Raw genomic sequence first — 23849 nt, forward strand, 5'->3', positions numbered from 1 at the left:
TGTAAACTACTGCAGATGCTTGGACCCCATAGAATCAAAATTTCTAGTGGTGGGGCCCAGGCTTGCTTCATTTTAGAGGTTCTACAGGTGATTCTGATGCTGAGCTCTGATTGTGCGTAATTTCCCCAATCTTTGAGTGTTATTAATAGAGAAACTGATTAGAGATCTGGTATCAGCACTTTAGGATTCGGGGTGGGAATTAGAATGAGAAGGATAAGAAGATGGAGGAATTTTTCTGTCGTGCAGACCTAGATTTTCTGACTTGATGTGGTAGGCAGCTGTTCTGGATTGTTGAATGGGATGCTGATATAGTGAAGGTGACACTTCTCATTTCTCTGCCTTCAGGCAAGACTTTCTTTTACTTCTGGTGCTCAAGAGCCTACCATATACTTAAAGACCATTAAGAAAAATTCATGGATTTTTTTCATCCAAATGTCTGAAGTCAGGAACCCTGAGAGAGACACTTTCTTCCCTCTCCCTTGATATCTAATAAATTACCAGGTCTTTTCAGTTTTAGCTTTTAAATGTCTGTTAAAACTGTTTTCTCCTCTTTATCCCTACTGTTGCTACCCCAGTATGGGTCACCTTCATCTTTTACCTGAATAACTGTAATAGCCTTATTGATTTTCCTGTCTCATTCACCTTCCATATTGCTATTAAAGTAATTGTTCTAAAAAACAAGTCCGTTGTGTCATACTCCTTTATAAAATCCTTCAGTGGTTCCTCATTACCTAGGATAAAATCTAAACTCCTTAACATATCTATTCACAGGAGGTTGCCACCTCATTACCAGCTACTCGGGAAATGTAGGTTATATATCCTATGTATGGTGAACATAATGTGTTCTTTCATAACAGCGTGTGCTGTTCCCTTTACTTGGAATCCTTTTTTCAAATTGATCAGCCTTACAAATTCATATGAATCCTTTAATACACCTCAAATGTAATCTCTTTTAGATGTTTTCTGCCCATCCTTTTTCCCTCCTCCCTCCACCAGTTAGCATTCCTTTTATTACTTTTATGGTAATTGCCTATATATGTGTCTACCCAACTCCATTAGATTCTGAGACACTGAGGGCAAGGACTATATATTTCATTCATCTTTATATTCCCAGGATCTAGTACAATGTCTGGCACGTCACCTTTCAGTAAACTTTTTAAAACCAGTTTGAATTGAAGTAAATTCCTTGACACATTCAGTTAAAAATTTAGCTTTGGTAACTGAAAGAATTGGCAGTAACTTTTTTTTCCATTATGGATATTTACCTCTTCCTATTTTTTATGATTTTCAAATAACTTGGATTTTTTTTTTAATGTTAAACTGTTTTCTCTCATATAGCACAATGCCTTACTTGTAATCATGAGAAGTGGAATATTACTCTGATTCATGTCCTAGGCCAAGGGAGTTGTAAATGAGATGGTAGAAAGTGACAAATCTGTGTGTTTAGTGGAACAGATATTTCTTTCCCTTGTATTACATGAGAATACACTGACTGTTGCATGACGTAGCTGTTACATGTTTTTCTTTGTTTGAATTTATGCTTACAAGAGGAAAAAAGATGATAGGTTCAAATTACGTTATTTTTTTGTTCTTTTTATATTCTTTTTACCATATCCGCATCTTCCTTAGAACATGTTGTTCTGCTACTAACTAGCAGTGCGATTTGGTGAAAATTATTTAATTGCTCTGGGCCTCAATTTCCTGGTTTGTGAAACAGATGGTAATAGTACTACCTCATAGGGTTGTTGGGAAAGTTAAATGAACTAATATATGTAAGGCACTGAGACTGGTAAGAATTCTAATAGCTGTTCACACTCATCCCATGCCACTTTCCTTGCCTTGGCCTTCATTCGGTTATGTCCTAGTACGTTATGTACTCAGTACATTCAGAATGTTCTAAGCTCTTTCCTGCCTCCAGGCCTTTATGGATACTGTTTTCTCTCCTGGGATCACAGTCTTCATCTAACTGGCTCCTGTTCAACTCCAGGTCTCCTAGACTGGCAGTTCCAGGACAGCACAGCGCCTGGCACATAGTTGTGGAATAAATATTTATTGAGTGAATGAATAATTGACCCAACTGTGGGAAAGAGAACAGGATCATGTGGAATGGAAGGTTGTTTCCTCTACGGCTGTAGTCAGAGCAGGTTCTCAGTGCAGGCAGGGAGGAAAAGAGAGACCATATCTATGTGTATCTGTGTATATGGATTATATACACACTTACAAATTAAATGGTGACGTTATAAATGTTTAATGGTTGAAGAGTTAAAATAGAAGTCTACAGATTAATGAAACTCTTTGCCTAAATAATGATCAGTTTGGGCTTATATTGGCATTTTTAATTACCCCCTAGTAGTTTGAATATGCTGTTTGTGTTAAAATTGAAACTCTTAAATAACTACTCACTTCAATCCTGGGTGTGATTTTAGAAGCTAAATTTGACAGTGAATTGTAAGTCAGAATACAAAATTATAAATAAATTCAATCATAGCAGTGCTTTAAAAAATGGATTTAGAGGGACATGCACCAAGTGTCACCAGTATCGATTGATTATCTTTAGGTGGTAGAATTGTAGATGATTTTTTTCGCCTTTTCCTTTTCAGTAATTTCTGTCTTTTCTGTAAAGATGTGTCTAGAACTGCACCCTGCTGATCCTGTATCAGAATTCAGTTCTGGGTTATTATCCCTTTAGTATTAACCCCCTATTTCTAGAGGCCTTTAATATCACGTTGAACTTTTTGCTGCAAAACATTGAAGTTAAAGAAAAATGTTTTTTTAAAAGGAAACTCTGCCAAAAAGGCCAATTTAAGTCATATAAATGTAAAAATCTTATTTCACAATTGTCATTTTTAAGTATAACGTCTTGTAAAGATACTGCTTATTTACAAATAATACTGAGCCATTTTAACTGTAAAATTTCTAATTGGAATGTGTCATGTTTCTGGAAATGTTGGCTATATATTTTAGTCCAGATCAATTAAATTTGTTTCCCAGGTTTTGTCATTTCCTTCTTTTTTCCTCATTCTGTGCATTCTCCCGGTCAATGTAAATTATAATTTATATTCTGACAACTCTTAACTCTTTCTATCCTCAGCCTCTCTCCTCAGCACCCTGTATTAGTTGAGACCCCCTTGTTGTGAGTCATGGAAGCTCACTCAAGCTCATTTAAGCAGAAAAGAGGCAAAGGCAAAGATGCTACCATCTCAGGAATGGGTGGGAACAGAAACTAGGACAACGTGAAGGCTGTGTTGTAGTCTCTGGGCTCTGTTACTCTCTAGGCAGCTGCCTCATTCTTTTCTCTCTGCAGACTGATTTCCTCTCCTCCTCCAGTCTGTATGTCAGAAAGCATGACCTTGGCTATTTCAGAATTTATGGGGCTAGTCACTCCAGTGGGAGGGGGGCAGGCGAGGGGAGGGGGAACAAAACAGTGAACTAAATTTAATTCTCCCTTTGGATTCAACCTCCAAGGGAGGATCTCTGCTTCAGGTAGGCATTGTCCAGTAACTGGCCAAATAGGCAAGAAGATTCTAGAGAAACATAACCGTTAGGGGCCAATAACCTACACCCAGGAATTGCTGGTTGATTGATTGAATGAATGAATGAGCGAACTAACTGACCTAGGTTAGGCTCTTGTGAATCAATACACCACCAAATTAATTATGTTATTGTGGTTATGATTTTTTAAATAGTACTTGTTTTTAAAGAAAAATATGTATTACAGATGAAATGACATAATGTCTGGGATTTCCTTCAAAATAGTTCACTGGGGACATGGGAAGGGGGCAGTGGGTAAAGGCAGGTATGAAACAAGATTGGCCAACAGTTAATTGTTGAAACTGGGTGATGGGTACAGGAGAGTTCATAGTGCTATTCTGTTTACTTTTGTATATGTTTGAAATTTTCTATAATAGACTTCTTTTTAAGATCACGAAAACAAAACTGTACTTAATAGAGTTAGTAGCTTCGTATAAATGATTCACTTATAAATCGAATTAATTTTGTTCCAGTATTAGTATTATCATGTTTGAATAATGAGATGTTTTTGTTTTAGCCAACTAACTCTGTTCTTTATGTCACCTGAAGGGAAATTTCAGCAGATGTGTAATATGAATAGCATATGTACCTTTTTTCTAAAATCTTTGGATATGGAAACATTGGTTTTTAGCCAGGGTAGCTAGAGACATGCAGCTTCTCCTTGTACTGCCCAGCACATAGGAGATTCTCAGCAAATGTGTTTTGGAGAATGCCTGATAGCAGTCACAAACTAAAAGGGAGTTTTGTCTGTGGAGCTGTTTTCTTGCAATTTATTTGTTGAAGAAATCTTGTTTGTTTTTTTTGGTGTAGTCTTTCCCATCATTTGAATTTGGCTGATTGTATCACCGTAGTGCAATTTTGAAAATTGGTAGTTGGATCCAGAGGCTTAATCAAATTCTAATTTGATTTTTTTTAAATACTACTGCATAGTTGGTATTGTATTCTTCACCAGGAAGTACATGATATCTGATTGTTTCTCTTTTTATGAACTTAGCACCATAGCTTTTTAAAGCTAGAAGCAGTAGAAAAATTTTAGGTTTTTGATAGTGAAAATTATAGGTTTTTACAAATTTAAGAATCACTAATTCAGACTAAATTTCCCAAAATCTGTTTTTGCAAACTTTTAAAAAAAGTTCTAATTTTTATTTGTATAGGACATTGTCTTAGTCCATTTTTGGGCTGCCATAATAGAACACTAGAGACTGAGGGCTTATAAACAACAAAAGTTTATTTCTCACAATTCTGGAGGCTGGGATGTCTAAGATCAAGTTACCAGCCAACTTTGTGTCTAGTGAAGGCCTGCTTCCTGGTTCATACATGGTGGTCATCTTGCTGTGTCCTCATGTGATGGAAGGAGCAAGGGCCTTCTCTGGGGTCTCTTTCATAAGGGCATCAGGGCTCCACCCTCATGACCTAATCAACCTCCCAAAGGCCCCACCTCAAATACCATCACTTTAGGGATTTCATTTCAGCATGAATTTTGGGGGGACACAAGCATTTAGTTTATGACAGACATGTAAGAGTAGTCCTCCCAGTTTTAGATTTGTTGGAATTTGTTAAGTAGAATCAGCGGGAACCTTAGAGAGAGTTAATTAGTATAATATAAAAAATATTTCAGAATCTCTTAATTATAATCTCATAGTATAGATCTGATAAATGTTAACAATATAGTTTTCTATTGCTCTGTCTTTGCATTCACTAATCCTATCTTTTGTATCCAGACTGCTTTTAAAATCCATTCAATGACTTATTAATTTCAGATAACCATTTTTCAATTCCAGATATTCATTTGATTGTTCATTCTTTATAGATACCAGTTCTATGTTGAAATTTTTCATCATTTAATCCATATTGTTAATCTTTTTCTTTATTTTCCTTAACACATTAAATCAGTTATTTTAAAGTTCTTTCTGCTTTCTGCACTCTGAATCATCTGATTTCTTCATCTATTGTTGTTATCCCTTGGTTATTAATTACATTTTTTTCTCTTCTAGTATTTCAGATGTCTAGTAATTGTTTATTACATGCCAGACATTGTGTATAAAAGACCCATAGAGGCTCCAGTTGATGTCATCCAACAGAAAGAATTTCCACTTTCTTCTCTTAGGCAGAGAGGGTCAGGGGCTTATTTTAATTCAATCAGGATTGAGCTGGACCAAGCTGGGTTGCAGTTTTTGTAAGGTTTAATTCACCTTTGATTTGTCCCTTTTCCTCAGACCTTCTAGGCTTTTGATTGGGAACTTGGTGAGTCTGCTTCCACGTCTCTGGAAGTCTGCTGGAGAGTCATGTGTGCCCGTTAGTGGTTTTGAGCTTAGCTGGGTAACCTCTGGCAGAGGTCTTGGGAGGGAGATTGGTTGTGTGTTTGAAACAGGACTTTCTCCTTCTAGCGGGACTTGGTCTCTTAAACACTGTAAGATTATGGGAGATTTCACACTGCTTTGTAGAAGCCTAATTCAGACTCCCCAGCTTCCCATAAGTAGTTCCAGAACTAAAACCAGTCATTTTGGGGGCTCTTCAGTTCCAGTCTGTCACACAAGCCCAGGTAGCAGTGCAAACCTTGCTTGTTTCTCTTTGCCCAAGCAGAGTCTTTCTGCATGGGCCAAGCACCAGTCTCCTGCAGAATCGGAAAATGTGCTCAGGGAAGAAGATGGCTAGGGATCTTTAGAAGGATCTTCCCCATATCCTTGAAGCCTGGAATTCGCATTCCTCTAGTCCTTATTGATTATATAGCTGTCTGATATCTTTAAACTTGGAATTTTCGGGTTTTTTTTTTTTTTTTGGTCAATTACCTGGCTTTTTTCCACTTGTAGCCAGAGCAGAGGCATGCTGTGACCTACCACATCTTGTTTGAAAGTGGAAATCATAATGGGGTTTTTTTCCCCTCAAGGATTTTATATTTATACCTCTTAAGTGAAAAATATTCTGAAATGACAAGCATCATGAAAAATACTGCCTTTATATCATTAACAAGGACTAGAAGGTATTTTGGAATTGCCTCCTAATGTGTCATTTACAGACCAGCAGCTCTTGCAGTTAACTGGTCTCTCTTCACTGAAAAGCCCCATTTGGATGACACTCATCTCTGAAAATTTACACATTAATGGCTAGAAAAGATTTCCCTCAAAAGGTAAATATAGTGATAATAATTAACTTTCTGTTTCCTGCTTGAAAAAGTGAGAAATTCTAAAGATGTCGTAAAGATCTTTTCTTACATTTAACATGACTTGAAAAAACTAGATTCCTTTTCTTGAGACGCATCTTTATAAGAGGTGAATGCTTTCCGTTTCATGTATGAGCGTGTGTTTTCTAATCTACGTTTGGTTAGTCATAAAAAGCCTGCACCCAAAGAGACTGCAAGAAAACTGGAGATAAATCAGTTATTTTTAATAACAGGCTATAAGTGAGACAATAAAGTCTAATTAGTAATACATTTATCAAGAAGACAGCAAGTAACAAGCATCATGAAAAATACTACATCTATATCAGTACTAAAGAAAGACTTTGTTTCTGTAAATTATTTTCTCTAGATTTTATAAACATCAGTCATAATTTTTGTGAGTGGAAATAATATGGCAGGACATTTGGACAATTGTGTGTTTGTATTTACCTTTAAAGTTTCAGTTTACTGCTTGATAGTGCCGGTGGCGCCCTTGACATAGGAACATGGATTTTGGCACTAGGCCAAGGGTTTGAATCCCACTCATCTTCATTCTTCTTCTTAATAAGTTGTGTCATTAATAGCAAGCATTTCTTTAGTGTTACTGAGCCAGGTGCTCTAAGTCTGTAGAAATTCCTCACCTCTTACTGCTCAGAACAGCCCTGTGGAGTCTTCTTACAGAGAGTAGTAAGTGATGAGACTAGGGTTTAAACTCAGTTCTGTGAAACACTAAACCCCATGCTAAAGACTGTGTCAGACCACCGCCCTGTGTGACCTGGAGGGGATCACAGATGTACAGCCCTCCAGCTGTAATTCTGAAACCCGGAAAGCTCTGGAAATTGCTAGTCTTTTCATAACTTATTTGGTGGCAAAATGAGAGCTGAATGGGTGAGATGCTATTTATAGCCTTTGTTTATCCCATTTAGTGTGACTATTCGTACATGTTGCTGCAAAGATAGCAATGTATTTGGTGAGGGAGTGCTGCTTTCGACCTCCTGGAGGGATTACAAGTCTACAGTAAATGCACTGCGTTCCTCTTGATCGGATGCAAAGGGTTCTGCCGTCTGAAACATTCCCAGGTGGCTGTGGCCCTCTACTGTAAGATTTCGTTTTCTTCTCTGTAGAGATGTTAAGCTCTAACCCAGTAGGTCTTAATAAGAATTATATGAAATAAGTAATATGTGTAAGCATTTGAAGCATTTCCTAACCTTTTTCGTGTCATTGCACACACAGAAAATTCCTTACTGAGATCAGTGAAGGAGGAGCATGCCGTGGCTGCTCCTGCTACTCCAGGCTCACGGGGCACACCTACAGCACACTTTGGCAAACCAATGTAGGCTTGTATGTACCAAACAGAAAGGGGAGATAAATGAAATGTTGGAAATTATTAGTGGATTTACTTTGGTTACCTCCTCTGTTTAAGCATCTGCTCCAAACCAGTTAAGAAAATCCAGATAAACCTAGGTGAAACATAATTTTTTAAACAATTATGTCTTTTAATTGCTTGTCTTCTGATAGTTAAGAATGAGACAGAGTGACTGTTTTACTTAATGCTTTATAAAATGTATTTCTTGGCCTCTTAAGTATATATACTTCACTTGTAAGTTAAAATTGTGAAGAAACTGTGACATTGTCTTAACATTTAAAGCATTTTCAATAGTATATAGGTTCAATGATGTATTTAATTTAGGGAATTTGTGTCTTTAAAGGGGCTGACATTTATTCCTTCTCCAAATATTACAGTAAAAATTAGGTGGGATAGGGTAGTTTTGTCAATTATTTTTTTAAACTGTACAAGTTCAGAGTTTGGCTATTAGAAGCTATTTGCACCAGGGTTGTGGGGGATGGATCACAACAAGAAGTTATTTCACATTATCCCTGCCCCCTCTGCCAAGCTTCAAGCCTCCCTACCAGATAAAAAAGGGGCACAGAGTTGATTCTCAATTGGATAAGATACTTCTGGAACAAGCTGGGACATTGTCCTCAGACGTAAATTCAGTGTAGAGAGGTGGGACAGACATTATAGGAACTGTGAGTACAGATACCCTCCTTAGCCTGAGGAATTTGGGGATCAGGGAAAACACCTACATCCCGTTGGTTTCTCTTGAAGGAAAAGATGCTTACTCAGTTTGAAAGATGAAAGGATGGTTTCTTCTTCCTGTGGGTGGGGGAGCCTCTTGCCTGGGCTCCAGTGATCTGAATGGGTGCATCAGTGGCATCCCTGGTAGTCTGTTTGCGGTTGATGGGGCTCCTCTCTACCCTTTGAGGGACAAATTTCCATTGCCTTTCTCTCTTTTCATGGGCTCTTGTATTGGAGGTGGGGACGGGAGGGTGGCGTGGGTGGAAATGCTCTCCTCCTTCTTGGTGCTCACTTAGCTCTGAGGAGCCTTGAAGCTCTGTCTGCTCAAACTCAAGTCTGTTTAAAGAGGAGTTTTCAGAGGTAAAATATTTTTTCTGACAGCCTTACAAATCTACCTCTCTTTTAATACTTTACAAATGTTAAAATTTGGGGAGTTTACTACCTTCAAAAGTTGTAAGAATAGCAGATCGTTCTGTATTAGCCTGTGGCTCAGAATATTGTTATGTGTTAATTTGGAAAGAATGTGGCTGGTATTCAGCACTTCTTTGAACCAGGACATATTATTTATTAGCTGCATTGCTTGATTTTTCACAGAACATTACATCTTCATTTAAATCATAAATCTGAATTATACTGCTGTAAAACCTACCAGTGTTCTCTAGACTAGCATGGTAATAATTTTTGTAAAAAACAGGTAGTAACAAAAATTGTCTCCATTATGGGAACAGAAAATAAGGATAATAACAAAAAATTCCAAAATATATGAAGTCATTATGATGAAATATCATGTATTACACACGTGCTTTTTATTTAAAATTTTATTATTATAATTGGTCTTCCCTGTCATCCCCACAGGTGTGTTAACAAGATGGTCTGCTCTCAAATCTCATTATTTTTAACCTCAGAAATGTGAAATGTTGATGTGTTAGAGTTTAGGGACATGAGTTTTCTGAATCTTTTGGGAAACAGTATTGCTTTATAAGTGCAATTTGAAAGGCAGATAAGGTGTAAATTAGGTGGGTAGAATTCATGGTGACGGAGTGTTCACATATCAGAGCGTGCAGCCCTGGAGTGGTGGTGAGGGTGGGCAGCAGTGCTGGGTAAGGGAGGTACATCAGAGTGGACATGCAGAGTGCTCACATGGGCTCTCCACATTTCCGAATTTCTCTTCCCCTAAAAACAAAAGAAAACTCTGTCTTTGAATAACAATTCTCAGAATTCAGTATTCATTTTTTTCTTTCAGAAAACCGAAGAATGGGAGAAAAATAAGACTGAAGCAGACATGGAAGAGTATGTATGGGAAAATAGCTCCTCAGAAAAAAATATCCTGGAAACACTTCTGCAAATTAAAGCTGCTGAGAAAAATCTGGAAGTAAATAAAGAAGAGCTCCTTGGTACTAAAGAAGTTGAAGATTACAGAAAGTCTGTTGTTAGTCTTAAGAATGAGGGGGACAATGAAAGTACCCTTTCTCAATACAAAGAATCAGTGAAGAGACTATTAAATTTGACATGATCTATTGAGAAAAATCTGCTTGATTTATTCATTTTGTGATATATATGTAATCATTATCTAATTTGTTATAAAGTTGAAAATGTTAAAAAAACATTGTTTTACATCAGAGTTAAAATTACTCCTTTCATACTGTTGCACAATGGCACTGATGATTCAGAAGTTTTCTTATTTATACACTGGGGCAATTAGACTAATTAGATCTCTGATTTCTTCTGGTTCTATAGTGTTTTGATTTTATTTCTGCCATACAATGGCAGTATTCAAATATATACATATATTGTTATTTTGTCACTGGCTATATTTTTCTCCCTACAAATTAGCACTTAGTGGTTGCATTTGAATAACGATTGTGGTTATTTGGGAAGCTCGGCGCACAGCCCAGTCCCCTGACTGCGGTTCACTGCTTGTTTTACATAAATGCTGTCTACCCAATATGTTTTTCACAGATGCTAATTCTGATTAGAAGCAGGTCCTTGAGAGTATTTTCTTTTTCTTTTCTTTTTTCTTTTCCAGATTTTATATTTTCCTTTTTCTCCCCAAAGCCCCCCAGTACGTAGTTGCATATTTTTTTTTTCGTTGTGGGTCCTTCTAGTTGTGGCATGTGGGATGCTGCCTCAGCATGGCTTGACAAGCAGTGCCATGTCCGCGCCCAAGATTCCAGCTGGCGAAACCCTGGGTTGCCGAAGCGGAGCGCAGGCACTTAAACACTTGGCCACCGGCTGGCCCAAGAGAGTATTTTCTAACCTAAAAAGTTTGTTCCATCCCTCTATTTTGGGTCTACTTTATGTTGATTCAACTCTGTTTAGCATCCTACTTTCTATTTTCTGGGGCTCATTTCTCCAAGCCCAAGCTTGCAGAAATGTGGTGTTGACCTTAAACAAATAGCCAGTTATTTCTCCAGCAAAAATGGGGTTTTGGGGGATCAGCAGAGAATTGCAATTTGGGATATGCAACAATGGCAAACCACGTGCAAGTCCTGAGCAGCAAGGAGAGGAGAAACTGAGAGAGAGGGGAAGAGGAAGTTGGGAGGGCTATTGTAAACAAAGAGTCTATTGGGAGGAGGCTGGGAGTTTAAAGTGTAGTGGCTTTTCATTGGCTGAGCTGTGACAGTCTCTCATTGGCTGAGCATCTTGCCAGTCAAGAAGGGGAAGTCTTTCCTGTTGGGCCCTACTACCTACGTAGGCCATGAGGGTTCTCCCTTCTGGCCTCCCAACTGTATTTTAAATGAGATTTCTGCTTACTAATTTTCACAGTGGAAATAGTTAACTGGTATTCATCTGTCTGGATCCCCCAGTTACAGCTTCTACAGCTCAGGAAAGAGATGAGGTCTAAGGACCTTGAATTTAATTGGAATAAATGACAAAATGAGAACTACCCTAAGAAACATTCCAGTCAATTTAGCTGTCAATTCTATATATATATATATATATATTTTTTTTTAAGATTTTAGTTTTCCTTTTTCTCCCAAAGCTCCCCGGTACATAGTTGTGCATTTTTAGTTGTGGGCCCTTCTAGTTGTGGCATATGGGATGCTGCCTCAGCATGGCTTGATGGGTGGTGTCATGTCAATGCCCAGGATTCGAACCAGTGATACACCGGGCTGCCGAAGCAGAGCTCGCGAACTTAACCACTCAGCCACTGGAGAAATGGGAGAATGGGAGAAAAAGTAATAAATATTTTAAAGTATATCTGTAAGTCATTTCTTACCACTTTCAAAGTTGTCAACAAGTGATTAATCATTAAATCAAAATAAGGGAATTATTGATTTTGTTATTTGCCTTAAGACTTATTTTGCCTGGCAGAATTAGAGAACATAATTAAAGACAAAAGAAATTTCAAAACAATTCCCCAAAAGATTTATATAAATTGAAGGTATGATTTGGTATTAGCAAGGCCAAGAGTCTGTAGGTTATAAAGGACAACAATAGGGTCTTGAGTACAAAAAGGAGAGAGGGGTATGTTGTATTCCATTGGATGGAAATTGCAAGTGAAAAGCAAAGTAGATAAAACTGAATTTTTAGGTCAGATTTAAAGCATACGTAAATGTATTGAAATGTTATGTTTCTTAGAGACTCACGTAGGGTTAAGGAAAACACAGATGCAGAAACGGTTGAAGAAGGAAACGTTTTGAAAACAGGAGAAACTGAGGAGAGAGGTGGTCATTTGGGAACATGTGAGAGTCATCGATCCTGTGGTAGTAATACAGTGCAGATGCAAGCAGAGGGAGTAGTGATGTGTAATAAAGAATTTGACCTTGCCCAAAGAGGGGTCATTCCTCATAAAAGTGTCTTTGTTTAGGATGGGAGCTGGTGACAGTGGGTTTTAGGGTGGGGCTGCCCACACCTGATAGTCTTGGGCATGCCAGAAAAACCAACCATGTGATTTATAAGTGGGGACTTTGAGTCACCTGGAAGATCAGTGCACCTTGCAGCTCAGATGAACTGCCCAGGTAATCAGTCAATCTAAGCTATGTAATGGAGCCTGAATAAGAACTTTGAACACTGGGGCTTGGGCAGGCTTCTTTGGTTGGCAATAGTCTAGGCGTATTGTCACACACTGGTACTGGGAGAGTAATGTGTCCTGCCTCCGGGGGGAGAGGACACCAGAAGTTAACGAGTTTGGAACCCTCCTGGACAGCATCCTATGTACTTCTTCCCTTGGCTGATTTTAATTCATATCCTTTCCCTGTAATAAACTATAATTGTGAGTATAACAGTTTTCATTGAGTTCTGTGAATTCTAGTGAGTTGTTGAACTTCAGCGTGGTTTTGGGACACCCCCCCCCCACCCTAACTTTCAGTTGGTGTCGGAAGTGAGGGTGGTCTTATAGAACACTATGCCTTTAATCTTTGCAGTTTGGCCAACTCTGGGCAATTGAAGTGAAGACTCTTAAACTACGGCATTAACACCTAGTGGCAAAATCTTAGAGCTGTAAGATTAATACAAAACTGCCTCAAAAGGATAACAGTTGCTGTCATTGTGATTTCAGCAATAATTAAACAGCACTGTTTGTCATTAATTAGATCCTTGTCCTTTAAACTATTAATTATATATATACAATGAACGTTATCATATTCATCCTTATGGTGAGGATTCTAGGGGATACTTTTTGCTGTATTGATCTGCTCTTCAAACTCAAGTTACATAGCTCAGAAGTTGCTTAAATACATAGGCAGCTAAGAAATAGAACGAAGTTGTTTTCCTAATTGTAGGGTGCTTTAGCTCTTTCTTTGCATTTTCTTTCCAATATTGGTAAGTATTTCATAATACTGGACGATTATAGACTTTTGTGAAAAAAGGTCTGGCTAGTTACAAAGTTGGAAAGATTTCAGTATCATGGTTATTTCCCAGATGGGTGTAACAACCTTAGACTTAGTTGCTGACTGGGCCCTGAGATCTGTGTTTCCTGAATTTTGGTATTCGGAAGTTCTCTGGTCCCTTTAGCTTCCGGTAAAGACGTGGTTTCTAGGCCCAGCTGTTTGTGTTTCTTGGCTGACTGTTCTGGTTGCATGTTCAGTCTAAGTGGACTCAGTTTACCTGATAGTCAAAGATAGGGGTTGGAGAAGAGTTTGTTTTCTTACAAAGGTACATGTTTTTTTCAAATTAGGGTCATGTCTATAAAACAATATCAATTTTAGAGAATGAATAAAATTCTGAGAAACCTCAAAGAAGAAAAAACTTTTTTTTTTCCTAGCAGCCCTAGTTTGCTGGGAAACCTTGAAAGAACTTGTATATATTTCAAAGAAAAGTAAATAATGTTTTAAAAGAATGTATGTACAAATAATTTTTAAAGATAGCTTCCTGAATTATTAAATATCATTTTAGGATAATTTACATCTTTATGTCACCCCTAAATAGCATGTTTTTTTCCCCTAATGTATTAGGAAAGAAATTGATAAAATTTCTAACACTTATTATGAAATGCAAGTTAAGGTAAATTGATTAATTTTTTTAAATTCAGTCTTTTATTTGTGGTTAATATTTGGAGGGAACAGTACTATTTTATTAATCTTCTAATAAAATTTCTTCTCTCTATTCTTTATGCTTATTGGCTGTCTTTTAATATCTGTTCTCACATTTAAAATGAGTTTAAGGGATGAGAGCAAAGGCCTAGAGTTTAAGATCACTAGAGACTTGAATTTGCAGTTTTCTGCTTTTAAGAGTTTGAGTGTAAGATTTAGGGGGTAAGTCTGGTGTAAGAAGTGGAAGAGCTGAAATACCTGGAGCTAATATTTGCACCTGGGAAAACAATATATACAAGTGAGAGATGTAAACTAGAACTCCCAAGCTTTATTCAACAGAAGTCAACACAAAACTCAAAGATGTCAGTGCCATAATTATTGAAAGGCATGTCGGCTTTAGGAAATGAAGATGATGGATTAGGCTGGAGAAGGATTAACCAATTAAACATAGAAAAGTGTGTAAAAAATCAGGAAACATTTGCTTATGGATTAGTAACAGTAATAATTTATAGTGCTCTTTTGCTCAAATCACTAAAAGATTTTATTAAGTGTCAATAATTTGACCTTGATGGGAGACAAATATATTATGATGTTTTCCTCCCTGTATCTTTCTTCCATGCCTATTGGGAAAACGGAGGCTTTTAGTATAATGGTGATTTTGAGTGAGGACTTTTGAAGCAGATTTTCTGTTAAGTCCTGGCTCCACTACTTAGTAGCTGTGGACTTTCGGTAAGATTCTTAGCTTCTCTTCTCCTCAGTTTGCTCATCTGTAACGTGATAGTAATAGTGTAATGGTTGATAATAGTTTACCTAACTCACGGAGTTGTAAGAATTCAGTGAGTTAATACACGTGCAGCACTTAGAACTACGCCTCTCATTCAGTGCTAATTAACTGCAGGGGTCAGAATTTTGGAAATTTGGCAGAGGGTACCCTATTCCAAAAAAACATATAATCAAAAAAGCAGTTATATGTATCAAGCATTGGCCATTTTTTAGAGATTGGTAGGAGCGGCATCCTGTACGATTATTTTTTTAACCAAACTTCCCTTGTCTTATAGAAAACTAAAAATGAGACTCTTGAAAGCTTATAGTCTCTACAACCTTTACTATTAAGAGTTCTCCTTCAGGATGTCACGTTTTGTAATTTGCCTGGATGCTGACTTCTCTGTCCTGGTTTGTACTGGCCCTGCTGCTTGCGAAAGCATCCAGATGCCAGGATGACTGTACAACAGCAAAGAAAGATGACAGAGGTACAGAGGACCACAGGAACCAGCCATGTCTTTGAAGTCACAGATGCCCCATCAGGTGTTTCATCCTCATTCCCAGATGTACGGTTTCTGCTGTTGTACCCCTTGGTTTTGTTCAGTAGTTGTTTGCTACCGTTGAGTTGGGATGGAGTAGGCATATGAGAAAGTTTTGTGTCTATGGGCACAAAGAAAGGAGAAATAGTCTTGTTGTCTGGGTTGTTGATGAAATCAGTACGGGATGGCACCATATTGACCTCTGTGGTAATGGAGTCATTCAGGGAAATGAATCTTGCCCAAGCATCTGTGGTTAATTTCTTGGAATACCTGATATTGTTTGTGTTTGCAGCCAAATCTTGATGTGTGGTTGATGATGGAGCCTCTATTGATGGTAGCATTTGGTTTCTCATGGTGGTTCGTTGTTTATCTAAATTCATAGCTTTTAAAATCCTTAGTCTGTCCCAGGTATTAGATGAAGAACGGGTATGTAGATATGTGGGAAGTGATTGTTCAAAAACCAGCAAATCTGGATCTATACCTGAAAGATAAAAAAGCATTGTTCAAATTTTATTTTTAAATTAAAAGAGAAGACCTTAAAGTACAGTTTGTAGCAGTCCTGGGTTTGGCCGCTGTGAGTTATTGAACTAAGCCAATTTCAAGTTCTACCACTGCATTCTTCTGAAAGGCTTAGAAATGCACTGGCCTCATTTGAATTTATCTTAGCTTTCTAAGACACTTTCTTTTGTCAACAAATTTGACTACATCATGGAGAATACTTTGTGTCTGCCAGAGCTTTTGCGCAACAATAGCAAGAGCTGCAGAAACAGTAACTAGTTGAGATATACAGCATTTTAAAATCAACAAAATAGGGCCTGAGAAGTGTAACTATTCAAAATCATGAGCAAAGCTCTAAATCTCATCCCTTTGCAGTGCCTGAGGGTCCTGACATTGTCTTCAGTATTTTCTCTCTTGTAAACTAACTCCTTTCCCTCTGACTTCAGACATGCACAAATATTGCTTTGTCTTTAAAGGAGAAGAAAAAACTCTACAGTTTTCCAGTTGTCCCTGATAGCATCACACTGTTTCTCTCTCTCTCTCTCCCTCCCTCTCCTGCTCTCCCTCCCTCCCACTCTCTCTCTCTCCCCAAACACACCAATATCCATTTCTTTCATTTCCTTTCTGACTTTGTTTTTTGCCTTCTCTCCTCGTTTCCATCCTCACTATTCTGTCAAAATTATGCTTCCGAGGTAATCAGTACTTTCCTTATTTCCTGATCACTTATGCCTCATTGCTTTGGCATGTCTCTTGTCCTTGATACTGCTGGCCATCCTGTCCGTGAAATTCTTCTCCCATGACTCCCTGGAACCCAGACTTCCTTGGCAATTTACCCCAGGTCGCCTGCCTCTCATCTTTTCTTTCTTTTGCTGGTTCTCTTCCTGGTTCAAACTGGTTGTGTAGTTTCCACCATCTTTAGTCCTTGGTCTTCTGCTGTATTTTCTCTTCATCTCACACCATCCAAAGAGATTATCCTCATCAGCTGTTACCACTATACTGATGGCACTGAAATCCACATTGCCAACTTTTTCCTCTTTCTTGAGCTCTGATCTCATTTCTCCTGTGTTCTACTGAAGGTCCCCAGCTAGACATCACCTGTCATCACTAAACATTCCAAAAGCCAAAATCATTTCATCTGCCTCTTTGTCTTACTCAGTGGCATCACCATTTTTCCATCTCCTATGGTGGAATCTGTACTGCAAAGTGATTTTTTACTCTTCTTTTCCTCCATCCAAAAAGTAACTAAGTGCTATCCAGTCCCTTCCTAAAATGCTGGGAATCATCCCTCCTCTTCGTTGCAGCTACAATCAACTTGTCCAGATATAATGCCTCCCTGACTAGATTTTCTAAACTGCATCCTGCATATAATTTTCCTAGACTAAGATAATCAGATACGTCACTTTAATATCGGCATTTTGTCATTAAGTACCCTTGTTGGTTCTATATTTCTGACAAAATCAAACCAAAACTACTCTCTCCAAAGCCTTTTTGTTGCCTGTCCTACCCATATTTTTTTTTGTAACCCCAAATGTGCCCTTGTAGCCAGCTCAGTTTTCTTACTTTCCCATGGTGTGATACAGAACTCCTTATCTTGCCTCTACCTGGCCTCTTCCACAAAGCCTCCTCTGAATAATCTTGTTTTCCTTAGTCTCCCCTTCTTTTGAGCCTTCGTACTTGAAGCAGTATCACACACTTTTGCAATTATATGTCTTACACAAATTTTAAGACTTGTCACATCAACTAGATCATGAGGAAATTGAAGGCAGAGATATGCTGCCATCTTCTGCAATGTTGAGCACAGCCTGGAGCCTTAGGTGTTCAATAAGTACAAATTGATCAAGAAATTTATCTCCTTTGTATTTTAATGATAAAAATCTATTCTTTCATGTTTACTAATCTGCACCCTGAGATTAGATACATGGGCAAAGGACACTTAAATATATATTTTCTAAAATGAAATATACTGGTTGTGTTGGGACCAAGGATATGCTAATGAATGTCAGTAAATGGTGGTGCATTTCCCCGTCCCTTACATTCATCTTTGTAGAATCTGTGTCCTCAGTGTCAACAGACCTCAAAACCGCCATTTAGCATTTCCTTTATTTCCTGGTGGCATCCTTAGCCACTGCAGTAGAAATGCCTACTTTGGCTCTTGCTGAAGGCACTTTACATAAACGAAATGTAATGCTTAAGCTGTTGTTCAATCACATGTGATTTGTTATCATCTGGAATGAACTGTCATTGCTGAACATGCCAAGCTAAAGGGAATTTCCTTTTTAGTTTTCTGCCCTGGATGCCCAAAACTTTTCCAGAATTCACTGGAAAATAATGATTTAGGGATTCATCCATGGCTATTGCCAGCCAGTTTCCAGGTTATATACTTCTGCTAGAATGCTACCGTTTGTCAAAATACATACAAGTACAGAAATCATTACCGTCTGTTATGTTGTATAAAATGGCACTGGATCCGGGCTCTAATATGCAGCTCTCCAGTGTTGGGCAGTGAATGTGGAGGCAGTTGACATTATCATGAATGGGATCATGGTAGAAGACAGCCAGGTTACAGGAAACTGAAAGGGAAGCAGGCAAAGCACATCTGCTGATGGTCTTCATCTCTACCAGCTTGATGAGCTCGGAGCAACTCATCTTTCTTTCTGCAACACTGGATTAACAGTACGTTGCAGGGCTATGTTCAGACATTTTACAGAACATTACGAACTATGGTAACCATTTCTATGAATATGGAAAATGCCTTTTTAAAAGAAACTATCTACTGATTTCCTCTAAGTAATCTTTCATACCTTCCCTTCCACACAGGATTGCCTGGAATCATTTCCCAATCCCAGCATTTAGTGTTCATGAACAATTCAATAGGCTACACAAACCTCTGGGGATTTATGTATATCAGATTTCTAGGTGTAATGCCCTCTCAGAATGCTAAGGTACTAGAGTTCACTGGAGAAAGAAATAGGAAAATAAAGGGACAAATGCTCTAAGAGAAGAGGGAGCAACAGAAGGGAAAAGGGCAAAACTAGTAGTGACTGTATTACTGGGAGAGGCTCAGATGGTGGAAAGGCAGCAGGCCAGGTAAACGTTAACTTGACCCTGAATGCAGGTGTGCAGTAGCCTCACATTGCAAAACCACATCCAGTGAAAAGCCTCATCAGTGTCACTCAAAGAGGAAAGGAGATAGACAAGGATGTTAGCATTGGGAATGCCAGTGGGCAGGGGTACATCCCTTGCTCATGCTGTCTCCCCTTTTCTAAATACGTTTGCTCCTTAAAACATAAGATGTTATTTCTGGAAAACCTTAAGTCAGATTTGTTGAATGCAAATCTTCAGTCTCTCCTCCCTGAAGTGAAACATATATTTTCCTCCTGCTGCAGTGTAGTAGGAACCATGTGCTGGGAAATATCCATTGGCCAAAAGGTATCAACTTCTTTAAGAAAATAAGATTACAGACGGATAGTGTATGATTACCAGTGGTCAGACTGTGCATAAAGCTGCCGTGGAATTGCTGTTGGCAGAAACTGTTCTGCTTCTGCGTCAGGTTAACTGCAAAGAGTTGTGTCTCCCCTATGACTTCTAGGACACTCCATATCTCTGCACTCTTTATGTTGCCAGTAGGAGAAAGAATATGACAAACGTCAATAATACATTGCTAATTCATTATAGATTACAAATGCATTCCCCGAGAACTGTGCTGTATAGTTTAAGAGAAAGGAATAAATATTCAAATCTAGACATCTAAATTTTGGGTAAGAAAGTAGTTGATGCTGTAGAGAACAATTTTTAAATATCTTCGAAATCACCTTTTTAAAGGTGTTTTACATTCCTCCTCATAAACATTTCAGAGTCCCAGCTCTGAGCAGGTTAGCTATTGCAGGATTGTGGCTTTTTAAGTTTCTGGCGTCCATCCCAAAACTGGGATGTATGTCTATGCCCTTTCTTCTGGAGGAAGAAAGTCACAACTTGGAAGGCACAAAGGCTCTAAAATCATGATGTTCTACTGGATGCTTATAATACCCCTGGAAGTCCAGAGGCCACGGCTTCCCTGGTGTGGAGAAGTCAGGTAAATTGATGCTATGGGAAAATGCTGAAAAGGTACTGCCCTCCCCCACCTCCCTGCGGTGAAGGCTTATGGCAATTAGAAGCATGTCTAAGATTTCTCTTTAACAAATTAATTGCTCTCTTCTGTGCCTGATTAACTTAGCCTGTGACAGCTTTTCTCACTGTGGTCTCTTGATAGTTTAGACTCTCCAAGTAGCTCTAATTTGCATCCCAGAAATCTTACGCGCATAATTGGATAGGAGGCATTGCCAATTAATAAGTCGGTATCAAACCATGGAAGGGAAGTGTGGAACAACCAAGAGAATTATTTTAAAGTGTTGTGTTGCTTTTGTTGTTTCTTCCCAAGTAGCTTTAAAATCTTGAGAAAATGAAAAATAAATGAAAAGTCTTTAGACAACTGTAACTTGAAATTCTGCAACAATGAAATGTTTTCCTAACTACAGGGCTTGATCATATTATATGGATGACATTTACCCTGATTCTGGATTTCAGACAAAAAAATCTGATATTCTGAATTAGGATATTCTGAAAATTTTTCTTTTTCTGTCCTTCCTTCCCTCCTTCCTTCTTTCCTTTCTTTTCTTTTTGCCATTTGACATATATCCCCCTATTTCTTTCAAAACGTGAATCACAATCTAAATTCCTGTTCAATACATCTCACATTTGGTCAACACAAGCAAGCACATTTCAGAAATTTGAAACGATACCAATATCACCAAAAGAACTTAGAAAAGGAAATTATTATAAATATCTTCGAAATCAAATATGCTATATTTTCGGCTATAGAAATATTGTTAGTTAACCCTTGAGGAAATATTTTCATTTAGCAATTAAGTGAAGAAAAGAGGATTCTCTGTTACCTGTAGGTTCCATAGCATTCTGGGTCATTACTAGATTTATAAACCGAGCCTGCCCTGAACCAAATCGCAAAGTCAGTCTCAATGTCTCTCCCTCTCTCCCCATCTCCCTCATCTCAGGACATCTTCCCTAGTCCTCTTCAGCTGTTCACTGGACCCTCTGCCTAGGACTCCTTACTTAGGTCTTCATTTTGGAAGTTTCCCCCGATTTTTGCTCAGGCATATCATTAATACTTACCATCCTTCCTAAGACAGCAGCTTCTACTGCATTTCTGGCCAGTGCTTTCAGAATAATACTTTAAGAACTGAGCTCCCAGCTTCTGAGACTCCTCAAGGTCAATTAGAAGACCTGGGAAGCGACGGATCCAGCAGTCTCTGTAAAAAATGGTGGGTGAGCAGAGACAGTCTGAGGTCCACCCCATGCTTAGGAGCAGTAGCACGTCTGCTGCCACCACTGCCGCATGCATTTCCCTGGGATGAAGACTGGGCAACAAGTCTGATTCCCAGACAGAAGCCAGAGCTGACCAGCAGGGTTTAGGACAGTTTCTGGAACTTCAGGGCTGTTGCTAAGAGAGAGCTTCCTTGGGACTCTTCTGGAGGGTCACCTTCTAGAAAAATGAGGCCGTTCTTTGACTGCATATTGATTTTTCTTTTGTTTCTTCTCAGTTGAGGCCCAGGTGAACATTTGACTTGCTGCTGTTAATTCTGAACACTTTCCAGGCCATTTCAATGCTCTGTCCCTTAGCCTCTTGAAGACGTGGATTCTCTCCTCTGCTTTTCTTCTTTCTCTGAAAGTGAATAGTCACAGACACCTTTTACTAAGTAAATATAAAGACAAGTGGAAATCCTAGCCAAGAGTCTTTCTGAGGAAAACAATAAGCTAGTCACTTGACGTCAGATAAAGAAAGGATCCATTTCACCTGAAACAAGACAGCGTTTTGTGAGGGCAGTTCTGTATGGTTTTAAGGAACCTGTGACTGCAGATTTTTTTTTCAATCATCTCTTTTTCCTTTGAATTTAAGTTCTAGTATTTAGGTTCACCAGAAAACCAGTTTGTGCACTGGTTTAAATTTTTTGTCTTTACTTAAAAAGTCTTGAAAGTAAATGAAAATTGAAAATGAAATAAAAATTTAAATTTTGCAGTGATTTTGAAAACATCGAATATGGATCCTGGTCACGTCTCAGGACCAGGCATTTTTGCAAAGACTAGCCATAAGGTTTCTTAAAAGAAGACTAAAGATTCAGTCAAAAGAACATCCTCATAATGTAGATGGAATACAATATCCATTAAGGCGTATATTGTTTAATCAAGAATAAAAAGTATACGGGGCTGGTCTGGTGGCAAGCGGTTAAGTGCGTACGTTCTGCTTTGGTGGGCTGGAGTTTGCTGGTTCAGATCCCGGGTGTGGACATGGCACCGCTTGGCAAGCCATGCTGTAGTAGGCATCCCACATATACAGTAGAGGAAGATGGGCACGGATGTTAGCTCAGGGCCAGTCTTCCGCAGCAAAAAGAGGAGGATTGGCAGCAGATGCTAGGGCTAATCCTCCTAAAAAAAAAAAAAAAAGGAATAAAAAGTATAAAGTGAAAATTGTGAAGAAGTTCAAACTGAGGGTTGTCTAATCTGTTTTCAGATATTCATGTTTGTGAGTTAGAAACAGAATTCTTTGTGAAGGGCATACATAAAGGCACAGTATCTCTGATTGAAGCAGAAGTAGCTGCCACGAAAGGTGCACTGGGAAAATGGTGAGATGCCTTTAAATATCTAAATATTAATAAAATTACTTCCATTGCAACACCAAAACATTTGAAAAGATATTAAAGGCAGTGAAAATGGCCTCTAACTTTTGTGAGGATTGTGTGTTCCATAGCTCATGATATCCAAGATGACAAATTAGTTCCAAGCATGAAACTGTTGCTTTTTTGTATCCATTTTTATACAAAGTATTAGTGGTAATTGGCTTTGGGCATAAAGTACTGTACTACTCCTTTTTTTATTTTTTTAAAGATGAAACTTTTACTGTCCTGTGATCTGTGTTTCTTTCAAACCTTTTTGCGCAATGACTCATTCAATGACGACACAAAAACATTAACATTCTTTGAACTTTCATCTCTCCACCTGTTTCCTAATAATAGCCTAATTATCACATATCTTTTGATTTTAGAAACATATATTAATAATATATGTTATTATATTATTATAAATGTAATCATTGATAATAGAGAAAAATATTCAAAACACTGAATAACTTTAAAAACAAAACATTTCACTTTCTTCCAAGCAAAAATTGTTTTGTGGATTAACTCCTAACCTTGCATAAGCCACATAAAATACACTAAAAATGATAAATATTTGATTCTCATGCAATTCTTATAGAAGGCAAGTTTCAGTTACTTATGTACAGACAATCTGACTGTTCCATCTCTTCTGAAGGGAGAGGAAAGAGAAGTTTCCAAATGGCAAAGCAAGGGACCGGTGAGGAAGACAAAGTTCCTCTCTGTTTTTCCATGAGATACCATAGCTGTTTCGATTAGTTCATGCTCTGGGGACATAAACCGGAAAGTCTACTTTCTAACCCTCTAACCTCCACGTCTTTCAGTCACATTAAACGTAGTTTCTTTTGTGTGATATATAATTCCTTGAAGTTCTCATGTTCCCTGCAGGGCTCATGGAACAATCCACAACTGTTTCATCCTTTTGCTTCAAATGATGTTCAAGTGAAGATCAAAGTCGCATTTGCAAGAATCTACAAGGTCCAAGGTAAAAGCATGCTTTAGAATTTTAAAGCAAATGTTTTGGTGACTGCATAAACATCGAGTCTGGGAATGAGTAACTTCTTGGAGCCAAGTATTTTGAAAATGAGAGAGAGAAACTGGACT

The 23849-nt window shown here is 38.2% G+C and overlaps 2 protein-coding genes across 4 annotated transcripts in view; one reads left to right on the forward strand and one right to left on the reverse strand.

Moving 5' to 3' along the window:
• Positions 1-12994, forward strand: part of MRPS35 (mitochondrial ribosomal protein S35) — a 47963-nt gene extending 34969 nt beyond the window's left edge. For 2 of the 3 annotated variants that reach the window (XM_070495258.1, XM_070495259.1), the window contains one exon: positions 10012-10564. In XM_070495258.1, the coding sequence (XP_070351359.1) occupies positions 10012-10281 (270 nt within the window). In that variant the 3' untranslated portion in view covers positions 10282-10564. Of the gene's footprint in view, positions 1-10011 lie in introns of all 3 variants that reach the window. The other variant, XM_014846896.3, reaches the window with a different exon arrangement.
• Positions 12995-15235: 2241 nt separating this feature from the next.
• Positions 15236-21569, reverse strand: MANSC4 (MANSC domain containing 4). The gene is made up of 3 exons (XM_014846910.3): positions 21208-21569; positions 18477-18611; positions 15236-16024 (listed from the first exon to the last, which is right to left on the reverse strand). The coding sequence occupies exons 1-3, from the start codon at positions 21434-21436 to the stop codon at positions 15366-15368; spliced, it is 1023 nt and encodes a 340-aa protein (XP_014702396.1). The 5' UTR covers positions 21437-21569; the 3' UTR covers positions 15236-15365.
• Positions 21570-23849: the final 2280 nt, after the last annotated feature.

Source organism: Equus asinus, chromosome 22 (genome assembly GCF_041296235.1).
Source record: "Equus asinus isolate D_3611 breed Donkey chromosome 22, EquAss-T2T_v2, whole genome shotgun sequence".
Taxonomy (NCBI): Eukaryota; Metazoa; Chordata; class Mammalia; order Perissodactyla; family Equidae; genus Equus; species Equus asinus.

Coding starts and splice junctions, on each gene's coding strand:
- MANSC4 (XM_014846910.3), bottom strand. CDS start 21,436: ATGCATGCGGCAGTGGTGGCAGCAGACGTGCTACTGCTCCTAAGCATG. Junction 18,612..21,207: donor CTGCTGTCTTAGGAAGGATG/GTAAGTATTAAT, acceptor CTTCCCTTTCAG/TTTCCTGTAACCTGGCTGTC. Junction 16,025..18,476: donor TTTATACAACATAACAGACG/GTAATGATTTCT, acceptor TTTATCTTTCAG/GTATAGATCCAGATTTGCTG.